We start from the raw sequence: 26063 nt of genomic DNA, 5'->3' as shown, positions 1-26063 counted from the left end.
CCTCAGTCAGCTGGTTGTAAGTCTTAGCACGGAGCCACCACAGCCTCTGTCACACTCGGCAGGTGTAGGGTCAGGGTGAGGGGTCAGGGTGAGTGGTCAGGGTGTGGGGTCAGGGTGTGTAACCCTAACCCTTCCCCATCACTCAGCCACCTGGGTGGGAGCTTGATAACCTGAGGGAGAGCCGTGATGATGTGGTGCACATTTAGGGGGGGGTGGAGGCAGGAAGAAAGCAGCACATACTCACACTTTCTGCATGTAACTTGGAGGGAATGGGGTGAGGCAGGTTTGAGAATGAGGAGGTGAGGAGGATGACTAGTGATGAGCATTCCATCATTTTCAGTGATGTTGCTCCAGTAGTTACCAGCTCTCCTTCTGTGTCACTGGATGGATGGACACAGGTCTGTCAGCCAGTGGCTCTCCTTCCTTAGGAGTTTGAGGAGATTTGGTACGTCACCAAAGACTCTTGCAAATTTCTACAGCTATACAGTGGAGAGCATTCTGACTGGTTGCATCACCGCCTGGTATGGAGGATCCAATGCACAGGATTGAAAGAGGCTGCAGAGGGTTGTAGACTCAGCCAGCTCCATCACGGTCACAACCCTCCCCGCCATCGAGGACATCTTCAAACAGATGGTGCCTTAAGAAGGCGGCATCCATCACTAAGGACCCTCACCACCCGGGACATGCCCTCTTCTTGTTACTACCATCAGGGAGGAGGTACAGGAGCCTGAAGACCCACACTCAACGATTCAGGAACAGCTTCTTCCCCTCCACCATCATATTTCTGAACGTTCCATGAACCCATGAACACCACCTCGTTATTCCTTTTTTTTGCACTATTTATTTTAGTAATTTAAAGTAATTTTATGTCTTTGCACTGTACTGCTGCCGCAAAACAACACATTTCACATCATATAAGTCAGTGATTCTGATTCTGACCCAAACCTTTCTGCTGATGGAATAGATTCTGCAGCACTGTTCTGGAGAGAGCAGGGAGTGTGTTAGCGAGTGTGTTAGTGTGTGTTGGTGAGTGTGTTATTGAGTGTGTAGGTGAGCGTGTAATGTGTGTTAGTGAGCATTAATGTGTGGTAGTGAGCGTGTAAATTGTTAGTGAGCATGTTAGTGAGCACAATTGTTAGTGAGCACATTAGTGAGTATGTTAGTGCGCATGCCCATGAGTGTGGGTGATGTCATGCCGCCGTAGAGCTGGCAGTGTGAGTGTTGTGAGGTGTCAGTGTGAAGTTTACTGGTGATGGAGCTGACTAGTGCTGGCTCTGAGTGCTGAGCAGTGGGCCATGGGGTGGATGCTGATGCCGTGTCTGGAGCCAGGCTGCAGCTGAAGTTGTCTTCACCAACCCTGACCACACATGGCTGCTCATTAAAGCTTTGCGTCTATGTCCTGGGGTTTCACCCTTGACCTCACATGTGACCTCCCACCCAGGAATTGAAGGACTCGCTGGGCCTCAGAGTGTAAGGTCCTGTCTCTGCACTCTTCTCCCACAAAGTGCTTACTCCCTTCCTCTGACTGTCTGACCTTTGCAATCATTCCATCATCAGCGGTGGCGATGAGCACTTCCTCTTCACAAGGCACCCACATAACACCACTTGGAACTGACTGGATTCAGCTGCTCATTGTCACTCCTGAAACTGGAACTCCGTGGTTTTCCTGTGCTGCTTGTTCCATGCTTCTTCCTCTGTGGCAATAGCCAGGGTAGCTGTCCCCAGTGCGCCCGAGGATACGTTTCCACCGTGACTACTCTGAAGCATGGACACATGAAATTATGATGTTTCCCTTGTCACGCTCAGACTGTTTCATTTAAATTAGTTTTCCAATTTAACTTTCTTTCTGTTGCAAACATCTTGCATGTCTCCATTAAGTCAACCTGGTCACCTCTTTTCCCATAACTTTTTCCCTGAATCTGGTTCCAAACCCATGCTTCATCTCCACATATCTCCCTGCAATCAGAATATGACACATTCCTCAAGATGTGGTCTGAACCACCACGGTACAGCTCAGCAAGCCTTCCTCTTGCATAATTTCTTTCTATTGTTTTGACTCAGTTGTTGCAACATCTGATGGCTTTGTTGATTAGGTCTTTGCATTGCTTGAGTGTGCTGAACGCTGAGGCTGGGACTCCATATTCTCTTTCAGCTTCAAACCATAGCTGTTTCAGCACTCACTTGTGGTTTCCTTCTGCACCATCCTGCCATTTCTGGAACTGATGTCCCACTTGCTTGTTCTGCTTACGTCATTCTGCAGAGCAGGCTTGCTTTTTGCCATTCTGCTGCACTTCCGAGTTTGTCATTATCTGACCACTTTGCATTATATGGACAGACTCTTCCCAACGACCTTGGTGAGATTGATCCCTGCACAGACCACCTGCAAAGTCTCCCCCACAAACATCTGTGGGCTGGTGGATAAATCAGGAGAGTCACCGACTGATCAATCAGAACCTGATGTAGTCCTGCTCCCAGGACTACGGACTGCGTGCCCGATTCCTCCAATACAATCCTCCACACTGCTCTGCCAGCTCTTCCATCTCTGTTGTATTTGCACCAGTGATGAAGCTGAAATGACTTGCTTCTTCCTGAACCGTGGTTTCCCCTCCACATAATTCAAAGAGCCCTTGCCCGTATCTCATCTATTTCCCGTACCTCTCCTCCGGTGTATGGTTCCTGGTCCTCACCTTACACCTCACCAACCTCCATCCCTACCCTCACAATGTTCCTCCTGCAACCAGAGGTGACTACCTTCTACACAGCAGTGTTTCATTCATGTCATTTCCCCTGAAACCTATCCTTATGAAATTTAGTAATCTTTTGCGTAGAATGTTATTAATTATTTCCAGATGTCTCGGTACAGGAGACGCTGGCCTTCTTCTGAACCTTAACTATTCCATCATTACTGTACCTGCCTGGCATGTCACTTCCTTTACAAAGTCATAGATTGTGGAGATAACTGGTTGAAAATTGCTTGACTTGGTTTATTATTGTCACGTGTACTGAAGTACAGTGAAAAACTTTGTTTTGCATGCCATCCATACAGGTCAGTTCGTTGTGTCAATGCATTGAGGTAGTACAAGGGAAAACAATAACAGAACGCAGAATAAAGTGTTACAGTTACAGAGAAAGTGCAGTGCAGGCAGACAATAAGGTGTGAGGCAATAACAAGGTAGATTGTGAGGTCAAGAGTCCATCTTATCATACTAGGGGGCCGTTCAATAGTCTTATAACAGCAAGATTGAAGCTGTCCTTGAGCCTGGTGGTACACGTTTTCAGGCTTTTGTATCTTCTGCCTGATGGGAGGGGGGAGAAGAGAGAATGTGCGGGGTGGGTGGGGTCTTTGATTATGCTGGCTACTTTACCGAGACAGCGAGAAGTGTAGTCAGAGTCCCTGGAGGGGAGGCTGGTCTCCATGATGTGCTGAGCTGTGTCCATAACTCTCTGCAGTTTCTTGCAGTCTCGGGCAGAGCAGTTGCTGTACCAAGCCGTGATGCATCCGGATAGGATTGTTACGGACTCAGTGAATGTCCCTTTAAGATAGAGTGTGTGTGTGTGTGTGTGTGTGTGTGTGTGTGTGTGTGTGTGTGTGTGTGTGTGTGTGTGTGTGTGTGGCGTGCTTACGTCAATAGAAGATAAAGGACGTAATGACATTGTTGAAGAGGTCAGTCGATGTCGAAGGGAGAGAGAGAGAGAAAAGGTAGAGAGACACCAGCCTGCTAGTTTTCTCTATCGATGGATGAGAAACAATAATTGTGTCTGCCATTGAAATCCATGTATGGAAATTGGAAGTAATCCGGTGGAGTTCACTTTGTTGCTGACCTGTAGAAGGAAACAGGTATTTGTGTGGATGACTATGATTTGGATGCTTTTCGGGGTGAGGAAGTCACTACCGAGTAAACACTGAAGTGTCGTTTGGGTTCCATTGTGGAACATTTGGATTCCGTAATTACTCTCTCTATATCCTCTACATCTACGTCTTATCTTCGGACAACGGTGGTTGTTGAAGAAGCCTTTGCTCATGTTTCACCTTATGGCTTGCGGAACTGAACTTTAAGAACCATTCCTGGACTTGGAGTTTGGGACTTTGCCACACACACACGAAGAGTTTAGTTGTGAGGTTAATGTTCAAGGTTTAACATTTTTAATTCTAACATACTAACATTTTTACTTCTATTTTTCGTATTATTATAAGTAGTGATTAATAAAATATTTTTTAACACTGAATCATGACTCAGTGTGTTTCTTTTGTTGCTGGTTTGTGACAGGATGCATTCTATGGTGCGTCGATAAAAGTTGGTGAGGGTCAAAGGGGACAAACCGAATTTCTTTAGCCTCCTGAGGAAGTAGAGGCACTGGTGAGCTTTCTTGGCGTGACGTCTGTATGGTTGGACCAGGACATGATAACAGAGATCATCAGAGATAACACCTCCTGCTTGTATTCACAAGTTACCAATGACTAAGTTACTGGATCAGAAGCAAGAATCCTGAAACATGAGTTCAAATCCCAGCATGGCAGCTGAGAATTTTGATTCCTGTAAATAAGCAGCTCTGGAACGTAAGATAAAGCTTGGCTCAGAGCAGGTACTGTGAAACTGCTGGACTGTTGTAAGAATTAATCATGTTCATTGAGGTCCTTTGGAGCAGGAAATCTGCCTTCCTTTCTGGACTCCAAACCTACCTTGCCCTTGACTCTTCGCTTCTTCCTGAGGACAGGCCAGTCAGGGATGGACATTGGACACTGGCGTTGCTGGGGGTGCCCTCATCCTCTGTACGAATAGACAGATGATGTTAAAGCTTCCACCTGAAACCAACAGTTTTAAAACCAGAGGGCACTGGGCCTGTGCTGTAGGACTCTATGACTCTAGTGAATTAAGGCTGATAAATCCTGAGTTACTTCTGCCTATTTTTCCACTATTTAGGAAAGTGAGTCCCCAATAAGTTGTGCCCAGTTAGTTCTTCCTCTCTAGCATCCACTGACTATCCAGTGCTTGACACTGCTTCACATTAAAGGTGATGGTCACTGCTTGGTCACAGACAGTTCTCCCCATGACTCCATAGAACCATAGAACAATACAGCATAATACAGGCCCTTCGGCCCACCATGTTGTGCCGCCCTTCAAACCACACCTAAGACTATCTACCCCCTTCCTCCCACATATCCCTCTGTCTTAAGTTCCTCCATATGCTTATCTAACAATCTCTTGAACTTGTCCAATGTATCAGCCTCCACCACCACCCCAGGCAGCGCATTCCATGCACCAACCACTCTCTGGGTAAAAAACCTCCCTCTGATGTCTCCCTTGAACTTCCCCCCAATTACTTTAAAGCCATGCCCTCTTGTATTGAGCATTGGTGCCCTGGGAAAGTGGCGCTGGCTGTCCACTCTATCTACTCCTCTTAATATTTTGTATACCTCTATCATGTCTCCTCTCATCCTCCTTCTCTCCAATGAGTAAAGTCCTAGCTCCTTTAGTCTCTCCTCATAATCCATACTCTCTAATCCAGGCAGCATCCTGGTAAATCTCCTCTGCACCCTTTCCAAAGTCTTCACATCCTTCCTATAATGAGGCGACCAGAACTGGACACAGTACTCAGACTCAGGTGACTATGTCAATGAAGTCAGCCATAGAGGTACTTAGGTTGTAGGATGCCATATTATCTTAACTGTAACATTTTAGATTTCAACTATGCAATGTAAGCTGCCAAGTCAGGTAACTGCTGATGTAATGCGTACTGGTGTAACTATCTGATCTGAGAGGTGTGGTTTTAATCTGAACTTTCATGGCGTTGTACGTGGGAAAAGTCACAGTCAGCTGGTGCAACTCTTGAAAATACTTGGCATGTCTACAGTGGGAACATCAGATTGGGTTCCATTACACCCTTTACTTTTGGAAGTTTATATTGGCCCTGAAGGGGAGATTTACAGGATGACATCTGGAAACCAAAGGTTAAATTACATATAGAAACACTCTTTGAAATTTAAGAGGTTAAGGGGTGATTTGATGGAATCACTCAAGATATTACAGGAAACAGTTGGGCATTCAGAGAGAACCTACTCCTGGAGGTCGGGATGTCTGGGACTGAGGCAAACAATGCTAACTGTTAATTTGTCAATGTCTGTTGTGAAGGTCTGAGATTGATAGATGTCTCGTAACCAAAGTTATTTATGGAAATGCAGCAAGGGCAGGTTTATGGAGTTAGGCACAGATCGAGAGGGTGATTGGCTTTCTGATCGGAGTTCCGATGTTACTCTGATAGATTGCTGGCCACAGGGAGGTGAACAGGGGATTCAGTGGTATCAGGGCAGTGGGTGGGGGAACTGGAATCCACATAAGGTAGGTCTGGTTTGGACATGTTCAGGGAGCTCTGTAACCAAAGAGTTTCTATTTACAGTATCTCTGTCCATCTTCCTGATATATAAAGTAACTTTTCTAATTACTATCCCTATTTCATTTCTATCTAGCAACTAAATGTACTCAGTTAGCAAAACATCCAAAATTCACTTTGTGTTTCATTTACAGAAAGCGCTGGAAACAGAGTTAACATTTCAGACTTTCACAGACGCCGTCTGACCTGCTGAATATTTCCACCATTTTCTGGTTTTGTTTCAGAATTCCAGCATTTGCAGTCTTTTGATTTTCAATTCATGTTTTAATTTAATTCAGACTAATAAGGTAACAATTTATACTGGAACAGTTTCAAGGGGGATGGATTTCAGCTACAAGGTTAGACTGGAGAGGTTGTTCTCCTTAGAGTGAAGAAGATTGTCAGGAGATCTGACGGAGGTGGACATGCTTTTTTAACCATGATCTGCTCACTATCATTTTGCTTTGTGTAGGAGCATTTCACTGCCATGTTTCCTACAGTACAATAGTAACATTTAAAAAGTAGATAATTGGCTGTAAAGTGCTTAGGACTGTGACAGTGGGTGTATAAATGTGAGTTTATCTTTCTTTGGGAACTGTTTTCCAGTGTTAGGAAGAGGGAACAAGAGTTGTAAGGTCAAGGTCAACATGTTACAACTGTTACTCTGAATCTGATTGGGTTGGATGAGCACCCAATGAAGTTGTTGGTCTGGAACAGAATCTCAGAGGTACATGTTACATGCTCACTGAGCCTGTACTGGCTCAAAGTAAGGACAAACCAGCCAGTCCTATGCCCTGTCTCCTCCAGAGTCCTGCACCTCCCTTCCTTTCTGAGATTTATCCAGCTCCATTTTGTATGCTGCACACGGTCTGCCTGCATTCCTCCCCAATCCAAGGTCAAGAGGTCTAGCTTCTGCAGTCCCTCATCCCCAGAATCGTTCTGGTAAGTTCCTTCTGCACCCTCTAAACCCTTCACATCTTTCCTAAGTCTGGTGCCCAGGACTGGACACAATACTCAAGAGATGAGGAGAATTTTTTCTCTCCAAGGCTGGTGAGTTTTTGGAAATCTCTTCATCAAAGGACAATAGAAGTAGCGTCCTTGGAATTTTTCAGACAGAGGTCAATGGACATTTGATAAGCCAGGGAATGAAAGGTTCCTGGAGGCAGGCAAAAATAGACACAATCAAACCAGCCATGATCATATTAAATGGTGGAGCAGTTTCAAGAGACAGTTGCCTACTCCTGCTCCTAATCCCATAATCATAATTGTAGCAGATGGCATTTCTCAGCACTAAACTTCAGCTACCACCCATCCACCCATTGCACAGTCTTCCTATGTCTCCTTGAAGTCTAGTATTGTGCTCTTCTCAGTTCACTCTAACTCCAAGCCTAGAGTCATCTGCGGATTTCAAACTGTGCCCTGTACATGCACACGTCCACACCTTTAACACATGTTAAGAAAGGCAGTGGTCCGAGTAATGACTCCTGAGGAACTCCTCGGTAACACATCGCCTCATTCTGACCAGGTTTTCACAACTGTTCTGTTTCCTACCCTTCTACTCTTCAGCTCCTGCTCCTTTTATTTCATTTATTCCAAGGCCTTCAATTTTGATGAAGGTTGTCATGTGGCACCTGGCTTTTGGAAGTTTATTTCCCTCATCAACCTCTTGCTTCCTTGAACACAAATCCTTTGAAGTTAGCTAGCCACAATTTGCCTTCTTCCACTTCAACTTCACTTGTCCAAGTGACCACTAGTTCTGGCTTTTTCTCTACCACCAGGGTTAACCTGACAGGTCAGTGGGACTGAGTTTGCCCTTTCACCCTTCCTTGAACACGGAACAATTTTCCAGTTCTCGGGTACAACGCCAAGTGTATTTTCTTTGGCAAATTATGGCAGGAGCCTCCGTAATTTCCTTCCTTTCTCCCCTTAGCAACAAAGGATACATCGCTCTGGATCTGATTTCATTTCTGCCCCTCTTTAGCGAGTTTTAGTCCATCCAGACTCTCAGCTACATCTTCCTTTGCTGAGGTTCCAGCAGCATCCTCTACCTTGATACAATTAGTACCTCAGCCATGCCCCTGCCTCCATGAGTAGATCCTCTTGTTGATCTCTGATCTCCTCCTCTTACACCCTGCCCTGTTCACGTGCCTGTGGAATCCCTCCGATGTTTGTTGCTGGTATTACTCAGGCTTTCTCCATGTCTCTTCACTTCCTGCTCACTTACCCTCTAAACTTTCATAACCAGCCAGCTCCTGTCACTTCCTCCTGCTCTTTCTCTCCATCACCTAAACTTTGGGATTATGAGCATCCATTGCGAACCTACGATGGAGCTTGTGGAAATGCAGATAAATCATTCCAGAGATAATGATTCATACGTAGAAAGATGCAGATTTCAATAAAAATCAGCAATTGTGAAACCTCCAAATACTTTTTCCTATTTCTGTTTAGTACATTGAGATACCAGATGATAGAAGATGACACCACAAGATTAAGAATATGTCATAAAGAGTCATCGAGTTAAACAGCACAGAAAAAGGCCCTTCGGCCCAACGCATCTCTGCCAACCAAGCTAGTCCCATTTATCTGCATTTGGCCCATATCCCTCTGAACTTTTTTTATCCATGTACCCATCTAAATATCTTTTAAACATTGTAATTGTACCCACCTCTACCACTTCCTCTGGCAGCTCATTCCATATACCCACCACCCACTGTTTGGAAATCTTGCCCCTCAGGTCCCCTTTAAATCTTTCCCCTCTCACCTTAAACTGGTGCCCTCTAGTTTTAGACTCCCCTACCCTGGGGAAAAGACTGTGACCACCTTCTTTTCCTATGCCCTTCATGATTTTATAAACCTCTATAAGGCCACCCCTCAGCCTCCTTCACTCCAGGGAAAACAGTCCCAGCCTATCTGGCCTTTTCTTATAACTTAATCCCTCCAGTCCTGGTAACATCCTTGTGAATCTTTCCTACACCCTTTCCAGCTTAATGACATCCTTCCTATAGTTGGGTGACTAGAACTGGCACAATACTCCAAATGTGGTCTCAATATTGTTCCTGTGCTTGTGTGTTTCACCTTGCAAGAGTCTAAATGAGACACATTTGCAAATTGTTACCAGTTGATTGGCTTATTAACAGCAGCAAATAAAGGGAAGGCAGGTATAAGCAGAGTGGCCATTTTGGGAGTGGCTAGTGTTGGGGCGGAGAGCTGAGGCTTTGGCGAGAAGGGGTGACGGTAGGTCTCTGGTAAGTTCCTTCCTTTCTTTGCTTTGGTGTTCTCTGTAGTGCCAGGACAGAGTAGTGAGAATGGCTCCAGGGTCGGTGGTGTGTTCAGCTTGTGAGAGTTCTGGGAGACATCCAGACTTGCTGATGACTAAATCTGCAGGAGGTGCATCCAGCTGCAGCTCCTTACAGGCTGTGTTAGGGAACTGGAGCTGCAGCTGGATGACCTCTGGCTCCTACAGGAGAACAAGAAGTACATAAATAAGAGCTACAGGGAGGCAGGTAGCTGGGTGACTGTCAGGAGAAGGATGGAGAATAGGCAGGTAGTGCAGAGTACCCCTGTGGCTGTTCCTCTCAATAACAGGTGTACTGCTATGGATAATGTTGGGGGGATGACCTACCGGGGAAAGTTGCAGTGACTGGGTCTCTGACGCTGAGCCTGGTCGTGTGGTGCAGAAGAGGAGAGCAGGGTTTCAGATTTGTTGATCATTGGGATCTTTTCTAGGAAAGGTATGACCTGTACAAAAAGGATGGGTTACACCTGAACTGGAAGGGGACCAATATTCTTGCAGGCAGGTTTGCTAGAACTGTTGGGGAGGGGGTTTAAACTAGTTTGGCAGGGGGATGGGATCCAGAGTGATAGGTCAGAGGCTGTTCACTTTGTGTACAAGTAGATTACAAGATTACAAGATCACAAGACAAAGGAGCAGAAGTAGGCCATTTGGCCCATTGAACCTGCATCACCACTTCATGAGCTAAACTGTGCTCCCATCTAGCCCCAATTCCTGGCCTATTCCCCATATCCCTTGATTCCCCGACTAATTAGATACCTATCAATCTCTGCCTTAAACACCCCCATTGTTTGGGCCTTCATAGCTGTACATGGCAACAAATTCAATAAATCCACAACCCTCCAGCTAAAGAAATTTCTCTGCCTCTGTTCTGAATGGGTACCCTCTAATTCTAAGACTGTGCCCTCTTGTCCTGGACTTGCCCACCATGGGAAACAACTTAGCCACATCTACTCTGTCCAATACTTTCAACATTTGAAATGTTTCTGAGGTCCTGTCTTATTCTTCTGTACTCCAATGAACACAGTCCAAGAGCTGACAAATGCTCCTCGTATGTTAGCCCTTTCATTAGAACCATAGAAAACTACAGCACAGAAAACAGGCCATTTGGCCCTTCTAGTCTGTGCTGAAACCTTATTCTGCTGGTCCCATTTACCTGCCCCCAGCCCATACCCCTCCAGACCTCTCTCGTCCATGTATCTATCCAATTTACTCTTAAAAGTTAAGAGCGCGCCTGCATTTACCACATCAGATGGCAGCCCATTCCACACTCCCACCACTCTTTGAGTGAAGAAGTTCCCTCTAATGTTCCCCCTAAACCTTTCCCCTTTCACCCTAAAGCCATGATTCCCCTTTCATTCTGGGAATCATCTTTGTAAATCTTCTCTGAGCCCCCTCCAACATTAGTACATCCTTTCTAAGATAAGGAGCCCAAAAACTGCACATAGTACTCCAAATGAGGTCTCACCAGTGCCCCACAGAGCCTCATCAACACATCCTTACTTTTGTACACTATTCTTCTTGAAATGAATGCCAACATAGCATTTGCTTTCTTTACTGCCGACCCAACCTGGAAGTTAACCTTTGGGGGTCCTTGTGCTGGATACCCTAAGTCCCTTTGCACTTATGAATTTTGAATTTTCTCCCCATCTAGATAATAATCTGCCTGTTTATTTCTTCCAAAGTGTACAACTGCACATTTCTCAACATGGGGCAAAAAAAATGGCAGATGAAATGCATTCTCCTAAACTGTCCAAGTCTCTCTACAACCTTTCTGTTTCTTCAACACTTCCTGCTCCTCCACCTATCTTGGTGTCATCTTCAAACTTAGCCACAAAAACATTTATTCCATAATCTAAATCATTAATATACAGTGTAAAAAGAAGCGGCCCCAACACTGACCCCTGCAGAATACCACTGGTAATCGGCAGCCAACCAGAACAGGATCTCTTTATGCCCACCCTTTGCTTTCTGCCTATCAGCCAATGCTCTACCCATTCTAATATCTTTCCTGTAATTCCATGGGCACTCATTTTATTAAGCAGCCTCTTGTGCAGCACCTTATCGAAGGCCTTTTGAAAATCCAAATACACAACATCTACTACTACTCCCCTGTCCATCCTACTTGAGATTACCACAGAAAATTCCAATAGGTTGGTCAGGCAGGATCTTCCCTTAAGGAAACCATGCTGACTTGGACCTATCTTGTCATGCACCTCTAGGTATTCCATAACCTTGTCCTTGGGGATCAACTTTCCAACGACTGATGTCAGACTAAAAGGCCTGTAATTTCCCTTTTGCTGCCTCCCTCCTTTCTTAAACAGCGGGACTACATTTGCGACCTTCCAGTCCCTCTGGAACCATGCCAGAGTCTATTGATTCCTGGAAAATCATCTCCAATGCCTCCACAATCTCTAAAGCCACCTCCTTCAGAACCTGAGGGTGCACTTCATCCAGTCTGGGAGACTTGTCTGTCCTTAGTCCATTCTGCTTCCCCAGCACCTTCTCTGTAGTAATCTTGACTGTACTTAATTCCATTCCCTGAGACCCCTGACTATCAGGTATATTGCTGATGTCTTCCACAGTGAAGACTGATGCAAAATACTCATTTAGTTCCTCTACCATCTCTTTGTTACCTATTATAATTTCTCCAGCATTGTTTTCAATCGGTCCTATATCTACCCATATCTCTTTTTATTCTTCATAGTTTTAAAAACACTCTTAGTATTCTTTTGTATGTTATTTGCCAACTTCCTTTCATAATTCATCTTTTCCTTCCTTATGACCTTCTTAGTTTCTTTCTGTAAGTTTTTAAAAGCTTCCCAGTTTGTTTTCCCACTATTTTTTGTTTCCTTGTATGCCCTCCCTTTTGCTTTTATGTTAGCCTTAACCTCTCTCGTTAGCCACATTTATGCCCTCTTCCATTCATAATTTTCTTCTTTCTTGGAATATACCTATCCAGCACTTTCCCCATTTCTTGTAGAAATTTCATCCACTTCTGCCGTCCCTCCATCTCGCTTGCTTTTACGATTGATTTGGGCCACCTCCTCTCTCATGCCACTGTAATTTCCTTGTTCCACTGAAATATTGACACACCTGATATCAGCTTCTCCTTTTCAAATTTGAAACTGAACTCGATCATATTATGATTACAACTTCCTAATGGTTCCTTTACCTTTAGTTTCCTAATCATCTTGGGTTCATTACACAGCACCCAATCCAAAACAGCTGATTCCACCCACCACCACCACCACCCCCTCCCCCACCACCCCGGTGGGCTCATCAACAAGCTGCTCCAAAAAGCCATCCTGTAGCTATTCCACAAACTTTTTCCTGAGATCTGGTACCTTCCTGATTTTCCCAATCCACTCATGTTAAAATCCCCCATAATTATCTTGACATTGCCTTTCTGGCTGTAACTTGTAGTCCACATCCCGGCTGCTGTTTGGAGGCCTGTATATACCTGCTGTTGGGGTCCTTTTACCCTTGCCATTTCTTAACTCAACCCATAAGGATTCTACTTCTTCTGACCCTATGTCCCTTCTTTCTAGTGATTTAATATCATTGCTTACTATCAGGGACACACAATCCCCTCTACCTACCCGCCTATATTTCCTATACACTGTGTACCCTTGGACATTCAGCTCCCAATCACGTCCATCATTAAGCCAGGACTTGGTGATGGCCACAACATCATACCTTTTAATCTGTAGCTGAATTACAAGGTCATCCACCTTATTTCAAATGTTATGTGCATTTAAGTACAGTATATTCAGACCAGTATCTGCTACTGATTTTGCAGTATTTCTATTCCACAGCAATTTATTGTCTTTTCACCCGCCTGTCCTCCTGGCCATCTTTGCTACACAATATCTTGTTTCTATTTTCCTCTTTCTTGACCCTAACATCCTAGTTTTCTTCCCCCTGCCAAATTAGTTTAAACCCTCCCTAACAGCTATATTAAACATTCCTGCCAGAATATTAGTCCCCTTTGAGTTCTGGTGTAACCCATTCTTTTTGTATAGGTTATACCTCCCCCAAAATAGATCCCAATGATCCAAGAATTTGGATCCCAGATGCAGAGTGTAGAAAGACCGAGGAAGGATAGGCATTTGAAAGGGTAAAATTGCAGTCAGTTGGATGGGCTGAAGTGTCTACTTGACCCTTGTTGCTGATACTTCTCGCATTAATGAACTTGGTTCCATGTACTTACCCATGCTCTATGACGTGGTGGCCATTACAGAGACTTGGCTGTTGCAAGGGCAGGAATGGTTGCTGGATATTCTGGGGTTTAGATGTTTCAAAAGGGACAGGGATGGGGGTAAAAGAGGTGGGGGAGTGGCTTTGCTGATCAGGGACAGTGTCACAGCTGTAGAAAGGGATCATCTTCTGAGTCAGTGTGGCTGGAGGTCAGGAACAGGAAGGGAGTAATTGCTCAATTGGGAGTATTCTACAGACCCCACAATAGCAGCAGAGACGCTGAGGAGCAGATCAGGAGGCAGATTTTGGAGAGGTGCAAACATAACAGGGTTGTTGTCATGGCTGATTTCAACTTCCCTAATATTGATTGGCACCTCCTTAGTGTAAAGGGGATAGATGGCACAAAGTTTGTTAGGTGTGTCCAGGATGGATTCTTGGCACAGTATGTGGACAAGTATGTGGACAAGCCAACTGGAGGAAAGGCCATACTGGACTTGGTACAGGGCAATGAGCCTGATCAGGTTTCAGATCTCTTGGTGGGAGACCATTTTGGAGACAGTGACCATAACTCCTTGACCTTTACCATAGCCTTGGAGAGGATAGGAGCAGGCAATATGGGAAAGTCTTTAACTGGGGGAGGGGGAATTATGATGCTATGAGGCAGGAATTTTGGAGCATAAATTGGGAACACATGTTCTTGGGGAAGTGCACAGTGGAAATGTGGAGGTTGTTTGAGGAGTACTTGCATGGGGTTCTGGATAGGTTTGTCCCATTGAGGCAGGGTAAGGATGTTAATGAAGGAACTGTGGTTGACAGATGTAGAATTCCTCTTCAAGAGGAAGAAAGAAGCTTACCTGAGGTTTAGAAAGCATGGATCAGACAGGGCTCTGGAGAGTCACAAGGTAGCCAGGAGGAAGCTTAAGAATGAACTTAGGAGAGCTAGAAGGGGGCATGAGAAGTCCTTGGCCAGTAGGATCAAGGAAAACCCTAAGGCATTCTACACGTGTGAAAAATAGGAGGATGACTAGAGTGAGGGTAGGACCAATAAGGGATAAGAGGAAACATGCCTGGAGTTGGAAGAGGTAGGGGAGGTCCTTAATGAATACTTTGCTTCAGTATTCACCAGAGAGAGACCTTGACATTTATGAGGATGGCGTACAACAGGCTGACATTAGGGCATGTTGACATGAGGAAAGAGGATGTGCTGGACTTTTGAAAAACATTAGGATAGATAAGTCACCAGGGCCAGACAGGATATATCCAAGGTTATATGGAAGCAAGGAAAGACATTGCTGTGCCTTTGGTGATGATCTTTGCATCCTCACTGGCCACAGGAGTAGTGCCAGATGATTGGAGATCTTGTTCCTTCATTTAAGAAAGGGAGTAGGGATAACCCTGGGAATTACAGACCAGTGATTCTTACTTCAGTGGTGGGCAAATTACTGGAGAAGATTCTTAGAGACAGGATTTATGGGCATTTGGAGAAGCATAGGCTGATTAGGGACAGTCAGCATGGCTTTGAGGGGCAGGTCGTGCCTCACGAGCCTGATTTGAATTCTTTGAGGATGTGACAAAGCACATTGATGAAGGTAGAACAGTGGACGTGGTGTACATGGATTTTAGTAAGATGTTTGATAAGGTTCCTCATGGAAGGCTTATTCAGAAAGTCAGGAAGCATGGGATCCAGGGAAACTTGTCTGTGTGGATTCAGAATTGACTCACTCATAAAGACAGGGTGGTGGTAGATGGAATGTATTCTGCCTGGAGGTTGGTGACCAGTGGTGTTCTGCAGGGATCTGTTCTTGGACCCCTGCTCTGTGATTTTTTTTAATATGAATGACTTGGATGAGGATGTGGAAGGGTGGGTTAGTAAGTTTGCTGATGACACAAAGGTTGGTGGTGTTGTGGATAGTGTAGAAGGTTGCAGTAGATTACAACAGAATATTGATAGAATGCAGAGCTGGGCTGGGAAGTGGCAGATGGAGTTCAACCCAGAAAAGTGAAGTGATACACTTCAGGAGATCGAATTTGAAGAAAGAATACAAGGTTAATAGCAGGATTCTGAGCAGTGTAGAGGAACAGAAGGATCTTGTGGTCCACATTCATAGATTCCTCAAGGTTGCCATGCAGGTTAATAGGGTTGTTAAGTAGGCATATGGTGTGTTGGCCTTCATTAGTTGGGGCATTGAGTTCAAGAGCCGCAAGGTAATGTTGCAGCTCTATAGAACACTGGTTAGACCACACCTGGAGTATTGTGTTCAGTTCTGGTCACCTCATTATTGGAAAGATTTGGAAGCTTTAGAGGGTGCAGAGGAGATTTAGCAGGATGCTACCTGGATTGGAGAGCATGTCTGAAGGATAGGTTGAGTGAGCTAGGGCTTTTCTCTTTGGAGAGGAGGATGGGTGGTGACTTGATAGAGGTGTACGAGATGAGAGGCATAGATCGAGTGGGCAGTCAGACTTTTTCTCAAGGTGACAATGGCTAACACAAAGGGGCATCATTTTAAGGTGATTGGAGGAAGATATAAGGGGGATGTCACGGGTAAGTTTTTTACACTGGTGGGTGCGTGGAACACTGCCAGCGGAGGTTGTGAGGGTGGATACTTTAGGGACATTTAAGAGACTCTTAAACACACGAATGATAGAAAAATAGGGGGCTATGTGGGAGGGAAGGGTTAGATAGATCTTGGAGCAGGATAAAATGTCAACACAATGTTGTGGGCTGAAGGGCCTGCACTGTAATGTTCTATGTTCTAATATTGACTTGTACAGCTGTAACATAATGTCCCAACTCCTGTACTCAGTGCCCTGACTGATAAATGCCTTCCCCATCCTGAATCTGTTGCCACTTTCAGAGAACCATGTATCTGTCCTTCTAGGTCTCTGTTCTTTAACACTCTCCAGGGTGCCATGTAAGCCCTGCCCTGGTTTAACTTGCCAAAATGCAACACCTCACACTTATCAGAGTTAAATTTCATCTGCGGTTCCTTTGCTCATTTTCTCAGTTGATCGAGATACTGTTGTAATCCTTAAACCTTCTTCACTGTCCACTGACCACCAATTTTGGTGGTGACAGTGGACCCAGCACTGATCCCTACAGCACACCACTGGTCACAGGTCTCCAATCTGAAAAATGACCCTCCACTACAACCCCCTGCTTCCTTCCACCAAGCCAATTTTGTATCCAATTGGCTCACTCACTGGATCCCATGTGATCTTGTCTTCTTAATCAGCCTACCATGCAGGACTTTGTCAAAGGTCTTGCTAAAGTCCATGGAGACAACATCTACTGCCCTGCCTCCATCTGTCTCTGTTATCACCTAGAAAACTCAATCACATTTGTGAGACACAACTTCCCAAACACAAAGCCATGCTGTCACCAATCAGTCCTTACCTTTCCAAATGTTCGTAGATCCTGTCCTTCACAATCCCCTTCAGCAACTTCTCACCACTGATGTTAGGCTCACTGCCTGTAGTTCCCTGGCTTGTCCTTGCAGCCCTTCTTAAATAAAGGCACAACATTAGCCACCCTTCAGTCCTCCAGTACCTCACTCGTGGCTCATGTTGATATAAATATCTGTCGAGTCCCCAAAAATTTCTTCCCTGGCTTCCCACGATGTCTTAGGACACACTTGATCAGGCTCCAGGGATTTATCCCCCTCTGTGCTTTAAGACCACCAGCACTTCCTCTGTTAATTCCTTACTTAGCTTCCATGACCTTCTCCACAGTGAGAACAGATGAGAAATATTTATCCAACACCTCACCCATGCATGTTACAAAAGCAGCTGACATAATCAAAGACCCCACCCACCCTGCACATTCTCATCTCCTTCCTCCCATTGGGCAGAAGATACAAAAGCCTGAAAGTGCATACCACCAGGCTCAATGACAGCTTCTATCCTGCTGTTATAAGACTATTGAATGGTCCCTAGTATGATAAAATGGACTCTTGACCTCACAATCTACCTCATTATGACCTTGCACCTTACTGCCTGCCTGCACTGCACTTTCTCTGTAATTGGAACACTTTATTCTGCATTTTGTTATTGTTTTCCCTTGTTCTACCTCAATGGTCTGTTTGGATGGCATGCAAAACAAAGTTTTCCTCTGTACTTCAGTACATGTGACAACAATAAACCAATTTAAAATGTGCGCAAGCATGTTAAGACTGTAGTGAAAATCACCCGTTGTCCTGGTATTGTCTCCACTGGGACAGAGGTGGATGGATTTGTAGACATTCTGGCAATTGGGGGGGATGGGGGGACAATGCAGGAAAATGGCACTGAGGTAGATCAGTCAATGTTGATGAGTGGTGGAGTAGACTTGAGGGGTTGAATGGCCTACTGCTGCTCCTAGTTCATCTGTTCTTATATTTTTAAACAGTACAGAATAGAAACATCACACAATTAAAATCAAAGTCATTAACACAGAATTTTTGTTACTTGTTAAAGTGGGGAAATTTATACTCCCAGTAAGTAGGTTTGCACCACACTGACAATAGTTACTATTGGTGCATCTTTACAGATAATCTAATCTCCTCATCTAATGAAACTTTACACATACGGCAAAGGTAAAGTCCTGGTTGGAGTGTTCCAGTACGTCATGAGCTAGCTAACATTTATAAGGGTTACTGCGAGAGTAGTCTGGAAAAGTTTCAAAGCAAGTCGTGTTGCCAAGATGCAGAAAGCAACCAGTGCAGATGCAGAGAATGCTGTGTTCAGGACCTCAGAGAGTGGGTTAGCTGCAAAACACAACTGCAGCTCAGTTCTTCTCACCTTCCTCATTATTCTACAGTGGGTGGCAATCGCAGGCATGTGTGTCTTCATCTTTTTCTACATCGATGTGCTCAAGAAGGTAAGAATGCTTTTATCGGTTGAGAATGTAGCTGTTTGTGTACTTCGGTGTTTGAAGGAAGGAGATTGTGGTTTAATTCAGGTCAGTTAAAGAATCCTTTTGTGTTGCTCATCCTCACAAGTAACAGGAGGACTTGCAGTAACGGCATCTTCTACTGGACAAGTACATCTTTAGATCCCCTCTGCAAATAGACCAAGTTAAGTGGCTGAGCTGAAATTTGATCAGAAATGTGAGTTGTTTATTGCAGCGGTTTGGTGAAATGTGCTCAACAAGTGATGCAATCAGTACTTTAGTTCAATCTAACAATTTATCATCCCACAATGATGGAAAGGGAGATGTCTGCCCCTTCCCAAGAGAATAAGACCTCAGATAAAGCTTCTCCCGGCTCCTTTAGATAAACTTCAACAGCCTCCAGGGTGCTGGTTACCTGCAACCTCTCAAGGCTGGTCTGCACCTGGGACATCTGCTTTGGGTTTAAAACCTTTCTCTGCATTGTAAAGGTCCATCAGTCTCACAGCCCATGGAGCCCACAGACCTACCCAGCGTGTGGTCCCAGGGACTGCTGTGGGTGTGTTAATGTATTGATGTTAACAAATATTGTAACTGCCTTTTGTAAAGATTCTTACATATATTTTAACAATCTTATTGATTTTAAGTCAAGTTAAAAATCATCTTTCCCAAATCCATTCTGTGAAATTAAAGTAAATGTGTGTGGGGGGAGAAAACTTCAGTTGTTATAACAAAATTATCTTTGGTTTTGAAGGACATAAATGATCAAGTGTTGATCAAGATGAAGAACCTCTCCTTTCCCAGTAAGTAAATTATCTTGTCTTTCTCTGGGTGATGCCAGGTTTAGATTCTCTATCTATTTATTCAGAACTCTGGCTGGAGTCACTAGGGAGATGCTGGAAATCTGGAACAACACAAAGTGCAGGAGGAACTCAGTGGGTCAGGCAGTATCTATGGAGGGAAATGGACAGTCAACATTTCGAGTCAAGACCCTTCATCACAACTGGTCCATTTCCCTCCACAGATGCTGCCTGACCCACTAAGTTCCTTCAGCACTGTTGTTCCAGCATTACTGCCTGGACGTCAGTGCCTCTGACCTTAGACCCTCAGCTGAGGAGCCAGCAGTTGCTGTGGATCACACACAGCAAGACCAGGTGAGGATTTGCTTCCCTGATGGACATTACTGAACCAGATGAGTTTTTACAACAATATCCAGGTTCCACAGTCACCATGAGAGAGACTTCTCATCTCTGAGCTTTGATTTATTTTCATCTCATTAATTGAGTTTAAAGTCCCAGATACCATAGTGGGATTTGAGTTCAAGTAACATTTGGATTACTGGGCCAGAATGACCACTGGGTATGAGTAAAATCCGTAACAGCTTTAACTTGAATCATTACCTCTCTGTTGCATGGGGAAGTAATAGGACATGGCTGATGGGTGAGAGTGATTTGTTCTGGCCAAGTGACAGTTTGACATGTGCAGTAAGTACTCGGCAAAGAAAAGGGGTTAATGCATAAAGGGAGGATTTGGAGTCCTGGGGCAGGGTAATTAGGTTATCACTCCTTCACCACATAAACAACATTGTGATCACAAGACAAAAGAGCAGAAGTAGGCCAATTAGCCCTACAAGAATGTTGAGGGCCTGAGTTAGAGGGAGAGGTTGAACAGGCTGGGATTTTATTCATTGGAGCACAGGAGACTGAGAGGTGACTTTACAGAGGTGTACAAAATGAGGGGCACAGCTAGGGGTGAATACACACAGACAAAGGGAATCAAAAACTGGAGGGCATGGGTTTAAGTTGAGAGGGAAAAGATTTAAATGGAATCTGAGGGGCAACTTTTTCACCCAGAGGGTGGTGGGTATGTGGAACAAGCTGCCAGAGGATGTGGTAGAGGCAGGTACAATAACAGTTAAAGAACCGCTGGACAGATCCATGCATAGGAAAAGTTTAGAGGGATATAGGGGCCAAATGCAGGCAAGTGGGACTGGCTTAGATGGGCATCATGGTCAGCATGGACCATTTGGGCTGAAGGGCCTGTTTCCATGCTGTATTGCTCTGACTACATAATTTAATGTAATTACACATGCTAAATAATCCAAACAGTGTCAGGAAGCAATGATAGTCAAACAGTGATAATATAAGACAGCACCAGAACAGTGGGCCCCACTGAGCCCAGACCAACCAACCAACCAAGCACCCACCAACACCAACCCTACACTGATCCCAGTTTATTCTCCCCACATTCTCTTCAACTGCCCCATATTCTATCCCTCGCTCCCACACTGACCGATTAATTGATGAACTTGCATGTCTGTGGGAGTCATTCATAAAGATGTTAAACTGTATTTCTGTTAGCTGAGTTACGTCATCCATCGCATTGTGTTTAGCAGCAAGGTGGAGTGTTCTGGTGATTGGCTCATTCCTGAGGCAGTCCCTTCAAGATCACACACTGGAGAACACTAACAGGCAGACAGGAGCTGGGTTATGTAATGTTGAAGCTTCTTCATCTGATGGTTGCTGAGGTCGATGACCTTGTCTTAAAATCTTTTTTTTTCAGACTTTCAGCCAGCAGGAAGTGGTATATTTACAAGCCCAATAGTGAAAGCACAGAATCCAGTCGCTCATTTTACTGCCCTTGCAGGTAGGTTGGTGTTTAAAGCATTGTCAGACCCCAGTGTTTATTGGTCAGCTGTGAGTTACTGCCACGGAACCCTGGGGTGTCAGTGGGTGAGGACACCCACCACTCCCCACCCCCTGCACACCCACCCAGTTACCTCCCTTTGCTCGATTTGTGCTAACAAATTTGAAGGACTAAAATCAAATTCATGTCCCAATAGGACAGACTTTTCCCGATTAACAGGTTTCCTCTGGATCCTTGCCTTGAACATGCTGTGTTACTGAGATGTACAAACACATCTGGGTTGATAGCTTAAATCTTGGCAACACAAATTTAAAATTGATACTGGCTGAGATGGGGACCCTTGTATCTTTGTGGCTCTGGGACAACTTCCCCCAAAGTGGAGCCAGACCACCTGAGTTCAGAGCAGTGCCAGAACTACTCTCCTCCAGACCCAGTGCTCTGTTATCTGGAGCATGGGCTGTCAGCGGCTCATTGAGTCTCAGGGTCACCCAGTGCAGAAACAGGCCCTTCGGCCCACTATGTTGTGCTGCCTGTTGGACCAACCCACACTACTCCCATTTCCCCCCATTAGGTCCATTGTCCTGGTGATTCAGGTCTCGGTGAGATCCCAGCCTCATCAGGAGTTTGACAGGGTGTAGGAGCAGATCCCACACTAGAAAGGACACAAGAAGTCCTTAAAGTGATAGAGGCTCCCCAGGATCTGTCAAGTCTGAGGCCTTGGGCAGGAGGCTGCCAGTTGTGCTGCCATGTGGGGTCTTTGGCCTACACTGTGGCCTTCTCCCAGAGAGATGTCATCCTCAGAAGCAACTACACCTGAGGCCAAAGGTGTAGCTTTGCATCCTTGCCCACTGACTATGGGCACTGGGTGAGGGAAGAGCAACCAGTGCCAGAGGAACCCCTCACTGGACAAATGTTCCAGGGTTCAGTGTGTTCGAGGAGAAAATCCCTCCATGAGCAACATTGTCACTGTATCTCCATCCTCCTCCCTCAGGATGATCCAGGGAAGTGGATAAATCCACTGCTGATTTACCTCTGTCCAATGGGAGTATCATTCTGACACTCCAACACAATCCCAACCCCAAAGCTGTACCTTTGCATTCCATTCACCAGGGGAGGTTCAAACCCTGCACTTCCTGACTGGTGCAGCACCCCAAGGAATACTTTTGTTGTTTAATCAATGAAATCTTTGTTGGCATGCCTGCTATGGGGCAGATAGTTACTGTCAATGTGAGCACTGGGCTCATATTCCATTGCATTTCTTTCACTGTAGACATCTGGTATGTTTAAGACTTTTATTGGCATGAAACTTAACCAACATATACTGGTAGCCATTTGTATCTTGAAACTGCAGTTTGTTTGAACAAGATTAATTAACAGTTGATCATTACAGATAAATTCCCTATCTGTTCTGACCTATCATCATATTCTGAGAAGAGTAATATGTACATGAACTTTAACCTCAGGGTAGTTCTATGTTTTTAAACAGCTGAGTTTTTTTTTTAACAATTCCCTTTGTGTTCAAGGGTAGACATTGGATGTTTCTCTTAACAAAATTGGGAAATAAGTTGAAACATTCACCTGACCTTACTGATGAATTCAGTACTTCATTGCTCTAACTTGAAGTCAACCATCCATTTGTCTTCCTCTGACAGATTTCCAGAATTCCTCCAACTTGCTCTTTGAGACTTCACTCGGACATGCCTTCAGCATGGCAGGCATGAAGTGGAATAAAACTGGTTACCTGGTGATTCCCACCACTGGCATCTACTTCATTTATGCCCAGGTGACCTACAACTGTCTGCGTGACTGCTTCAGTCATCCTCACCAGTTTTATGCTTCCATTTCCAAGAGGACCCAACATTATCCAGCCCCAGAGAAGCTGCTGAAGAGTTATGCAAGGCCCCTAGCCAAGGCTGATGAATTTCTGAAGATCTCCACCTACCAGGCTGGGGTTTTCAAACTTGACGCTGGTGACCACCTTTATGTTGAAGTTCCTAAAAATCTCATTAAGAATGTTTCGATCAATGAATATGAAACATATTTTGGGGCATTCCTGCTTCAGCATCCTCCCTTGGAATAAGCTAGCTGTATGTTATCATTGAATTGTTAAAGCGTGAGGTCATTCAGCCCATCAAGACTATGCTGGTGCCTGGTGGAGCAATCTTATCCATCCCATTCCCATCCCTTCCTCCCCCCCACCCCCGTGCCCTGAATGATTGTGCTTTCACCATCCTTACCCATAGTGAATTCCTGAACCTGTCTAGATTGGGGACAACCACCATGTATCTTTGCCTGAACCATTAAATCTGTGTCCCTGGTTCTTAGCCAATCTACTGATGCAAACAGCTTTGTTATTAACACTGTCCAGACAACATTGCTATTAGATCTCCCCTCAACCTCTGGCCCAAGGATTTAAAAAAAAAACCAAGCTTCTCCAATCCAACAGTGGAGCTAAATCCCTCATCCCTGGAAACGTTACAGATCACCATGTTACAGAAACGTTACAATTTCCACTGCACCCTCTCCATCATTCTCCCATCTTTCCTCGAGTTTCCAGGATTTATGAACATGTTGACAACATCTACCACATTCTCTTCATCAACCCTCTCTGTACCCCAAAAAACATTCCAACAGGTTAGATGGATAAATTTGGCTTAACAAATCCCTACTTGCTCTTCCTTATCAACTCAAATTCTCCAGGCACCCAATTATTGTTTCTGGAAGCGTTCCCACAACTGGCTTGAACTGTAGTTGCTGACAGGTCCTTCCTGCCCCCTTTGAACAAGGTTGTTCAATCCATCAGATGTCCAGTTCCTCCTGTGTTAAGGAGGTGTTGCTAAATAAGGTACCAGCATGGTCTCACACATCCACTTCAATGTGTCTTTACATGTATTCTGTCTGGTTCAACAGACAGGTTCAGCCAATGTTTTACAAGATTATGCTACACTAGCACATTAGGTATTTCAGAGTTACACTCTAATGAGTGATTTATGGTTTCATTTTGTCAAACGTAGTGTTTCCTGTGTCTCACTGGTCAGTTCTCAAATAATAATTGTTATTTCTACTCGGGCATGTGCCCACATTTGAAATTGATACATGACAAAAAATAAATTATACTCCAGTAAAGTAGAACGTGTCAATATTTGAAGAAATCAGTAATGGTGGGTGAAGAGCTCAGACTGCTCAGCTTGGTGTACTGAGGGAGCAATGGAGTCACTCCCTCATCTGAATGGAATAGTAAAGGAACTGAGTTTAGTTCACCTGCAGGGAGAAGATCAGGTAGTGGTGAGCTTCAATGTCAAGCCAGCGCAAGCAACCGACGGTTTCCGTGGCACAAGGGGTGACATCTCGGGGCAGCTGCTGTGAAACAAGGCAGGTCAGGAGAATATCTTAAAAACGGAGGAGCTGAACAAACTGGAAGGTTGGGAGCACTGTGACACTTCATGGTGTGGAAAGGGGAATTGTTTGGCAGCCAAAGTATGGAGACATGAAGTTTGAGGGGAAAAGGCAGAGTTGGGCTGGTTAAATCCTGGGGCAAGAGGAAGACCAGAGTTCAAGCACAGATGTGGGGGGAACACTGGTCCTGGGGGAGGTTACAGTGGGAAGGAGGTGAGGCCATGACAATGTAAATGAAGATGCTTGCAGGCTGGGGCCAGGCTTGTCAGCAAACACAGGATTGTAGGTTGACTGAGAACTGGATACATGTTAAGATACATGCACCAGAGTTTTGATGATAACTGGTCCAAGAACAGAATGAAGTGGGTCAGTGACAAGTCTTCTGGGCAAGGGGAAGACAGAAGGAAGCAATGTTTGGGCAAAGGTATCAGTAGCTGAAAGCAAAGATAAACTTCACAATCCCCAATGTTTAACTGTTGGAAGTTTCAGGGACTCGATAACATAAAAACATTAGAAGTTACTGGGAATATTCAGCAGGCCAGGCTGTGTTTGTGGAGAGAGAGACAGTTAATGTTTTTTGTCAGAACAATGAACAATTCACCATCAGCGAGATCCCCTTCAGGATGGAAGGGAAGCATTTGATGAAGTGGTTTGGGCCAAACACTGCTGAATATTCTGGGATGGCAATGATTGATTCCAAACAACCACCACTGTTTCCTATGTGTTAAGTATGACCCCACCACAGAGGTCTTACCCTTAGTTGCCCTTAAACCTGTTTTATTCAGGATCACATGCTCCACTGACTTCTGAATTACTGCCCAACAGGCAAAGGGAAAAGATCAGAGAATGGAATGTGTGGCCCCAAGAATGGAGTGGGAGAAATGGGTTTCAGCTCGTGAGGCACTGGCACCAGTGCTGTGGAAAGAAGGAGCCATTTCTTTGGGATGGCTTCACTTGAATTGGGCTGGGACCAGGGTCCAAGTGAACTGAATAACCAGTCTGGCCAGGGGCAATTTAGAAAGTTAGAGAAGGCAGACAATAGTTGGGGGTCGCAAAGTGGGTCTGTCAGGGTGTGATAGTGCATTGAATGGGGTCGAGCCTTGACCTGAAACATTTGCCTCTACAGATGTTGCTTGACCCACTGAGTTCCTCTAGTGGTTTATTTTTCAGCACACAGGAATAAAACAAACTACAAAAGCATGAGGCAGGTGTTGGCTGTGCTAGTTTGGGTAAGTGCAGTAAAACAGGTGATGCTAAACCACCTGTGACTAACTTTTAAAGTATTAAAACATTGTG

General features: G+C 44.8%; 1 protein-coding gene across 1 annotated transcript; it reads left to right on the top strand.

The window, feature by feature from the left end:
• The first annotated feature begins 9546 nt into the window (after positions 1-9546).
• Positions 9547-24499, top strand: LOC127582216 (tumor necrosis factor ligand superfamily member 15-like). The gene is made up of 5 exons (XM_052037325.1): positions 9547-9614; positions 18657-18716; positions 19480-19528; positions 21288-21371; positions 23024-24499. The coding sequence occupies exons 2-5, from the start codon at positions 18675-18677 to the stop codon at positions 23449-23451; spliced, it is 603 nt and encodes a 200-aa protein (XP_051893285.1). The 5' UTR covers positions 9547-9614; positions 18657-18674; the 3' UTR covers positions 23452-24499.
• The last annotated feature ends 1564 nt before the right edge of the window (positions 24500-26063 follow it).

Source organism: Pristis pectinata, chromosome 23, assembly GCF_009764475.1.
Source record: "Pristis pectinata isolate sPriPec2 chromosome 23, sPriPec2.1.pri, whole genome shotgun sequence".
NCBI classification, from domain to species: domain Eukaryota; kingdom Metazoa; phylum Chordata; class Chondrichthyes; order Rhinopristiformes; family Pristidae; genus Pristis; species Pristis pectinata.
This window is presented reverse-complemented; position numbering and strand designations above follow the sequence as displayed.

Bases quoted from the DNA above. Each gene is read 5' to 3' on its own strand.
- LOC127582216 (XM_052037325.1), top strand. From the start codon at position 18,675: ATGTGTGTCTTCATCTTTTTCTACATCGATGTGCTCAAGAAG. The intron at 18,717-19,479 runs GTAAGAATGCTT...TTGGTTTTGAAG, and splicing joins ACATCGATGTGCTCAAGAAG to GACATAAATGATCAAGTGTT. The intron at 21,372-23,023 runs GTAGGTTGGTGT...TTCCTCTGACAG, and splicing joins TCATTTTACTGCCCTTGCAG to ATTTCCAGAATTCCTCCAAC.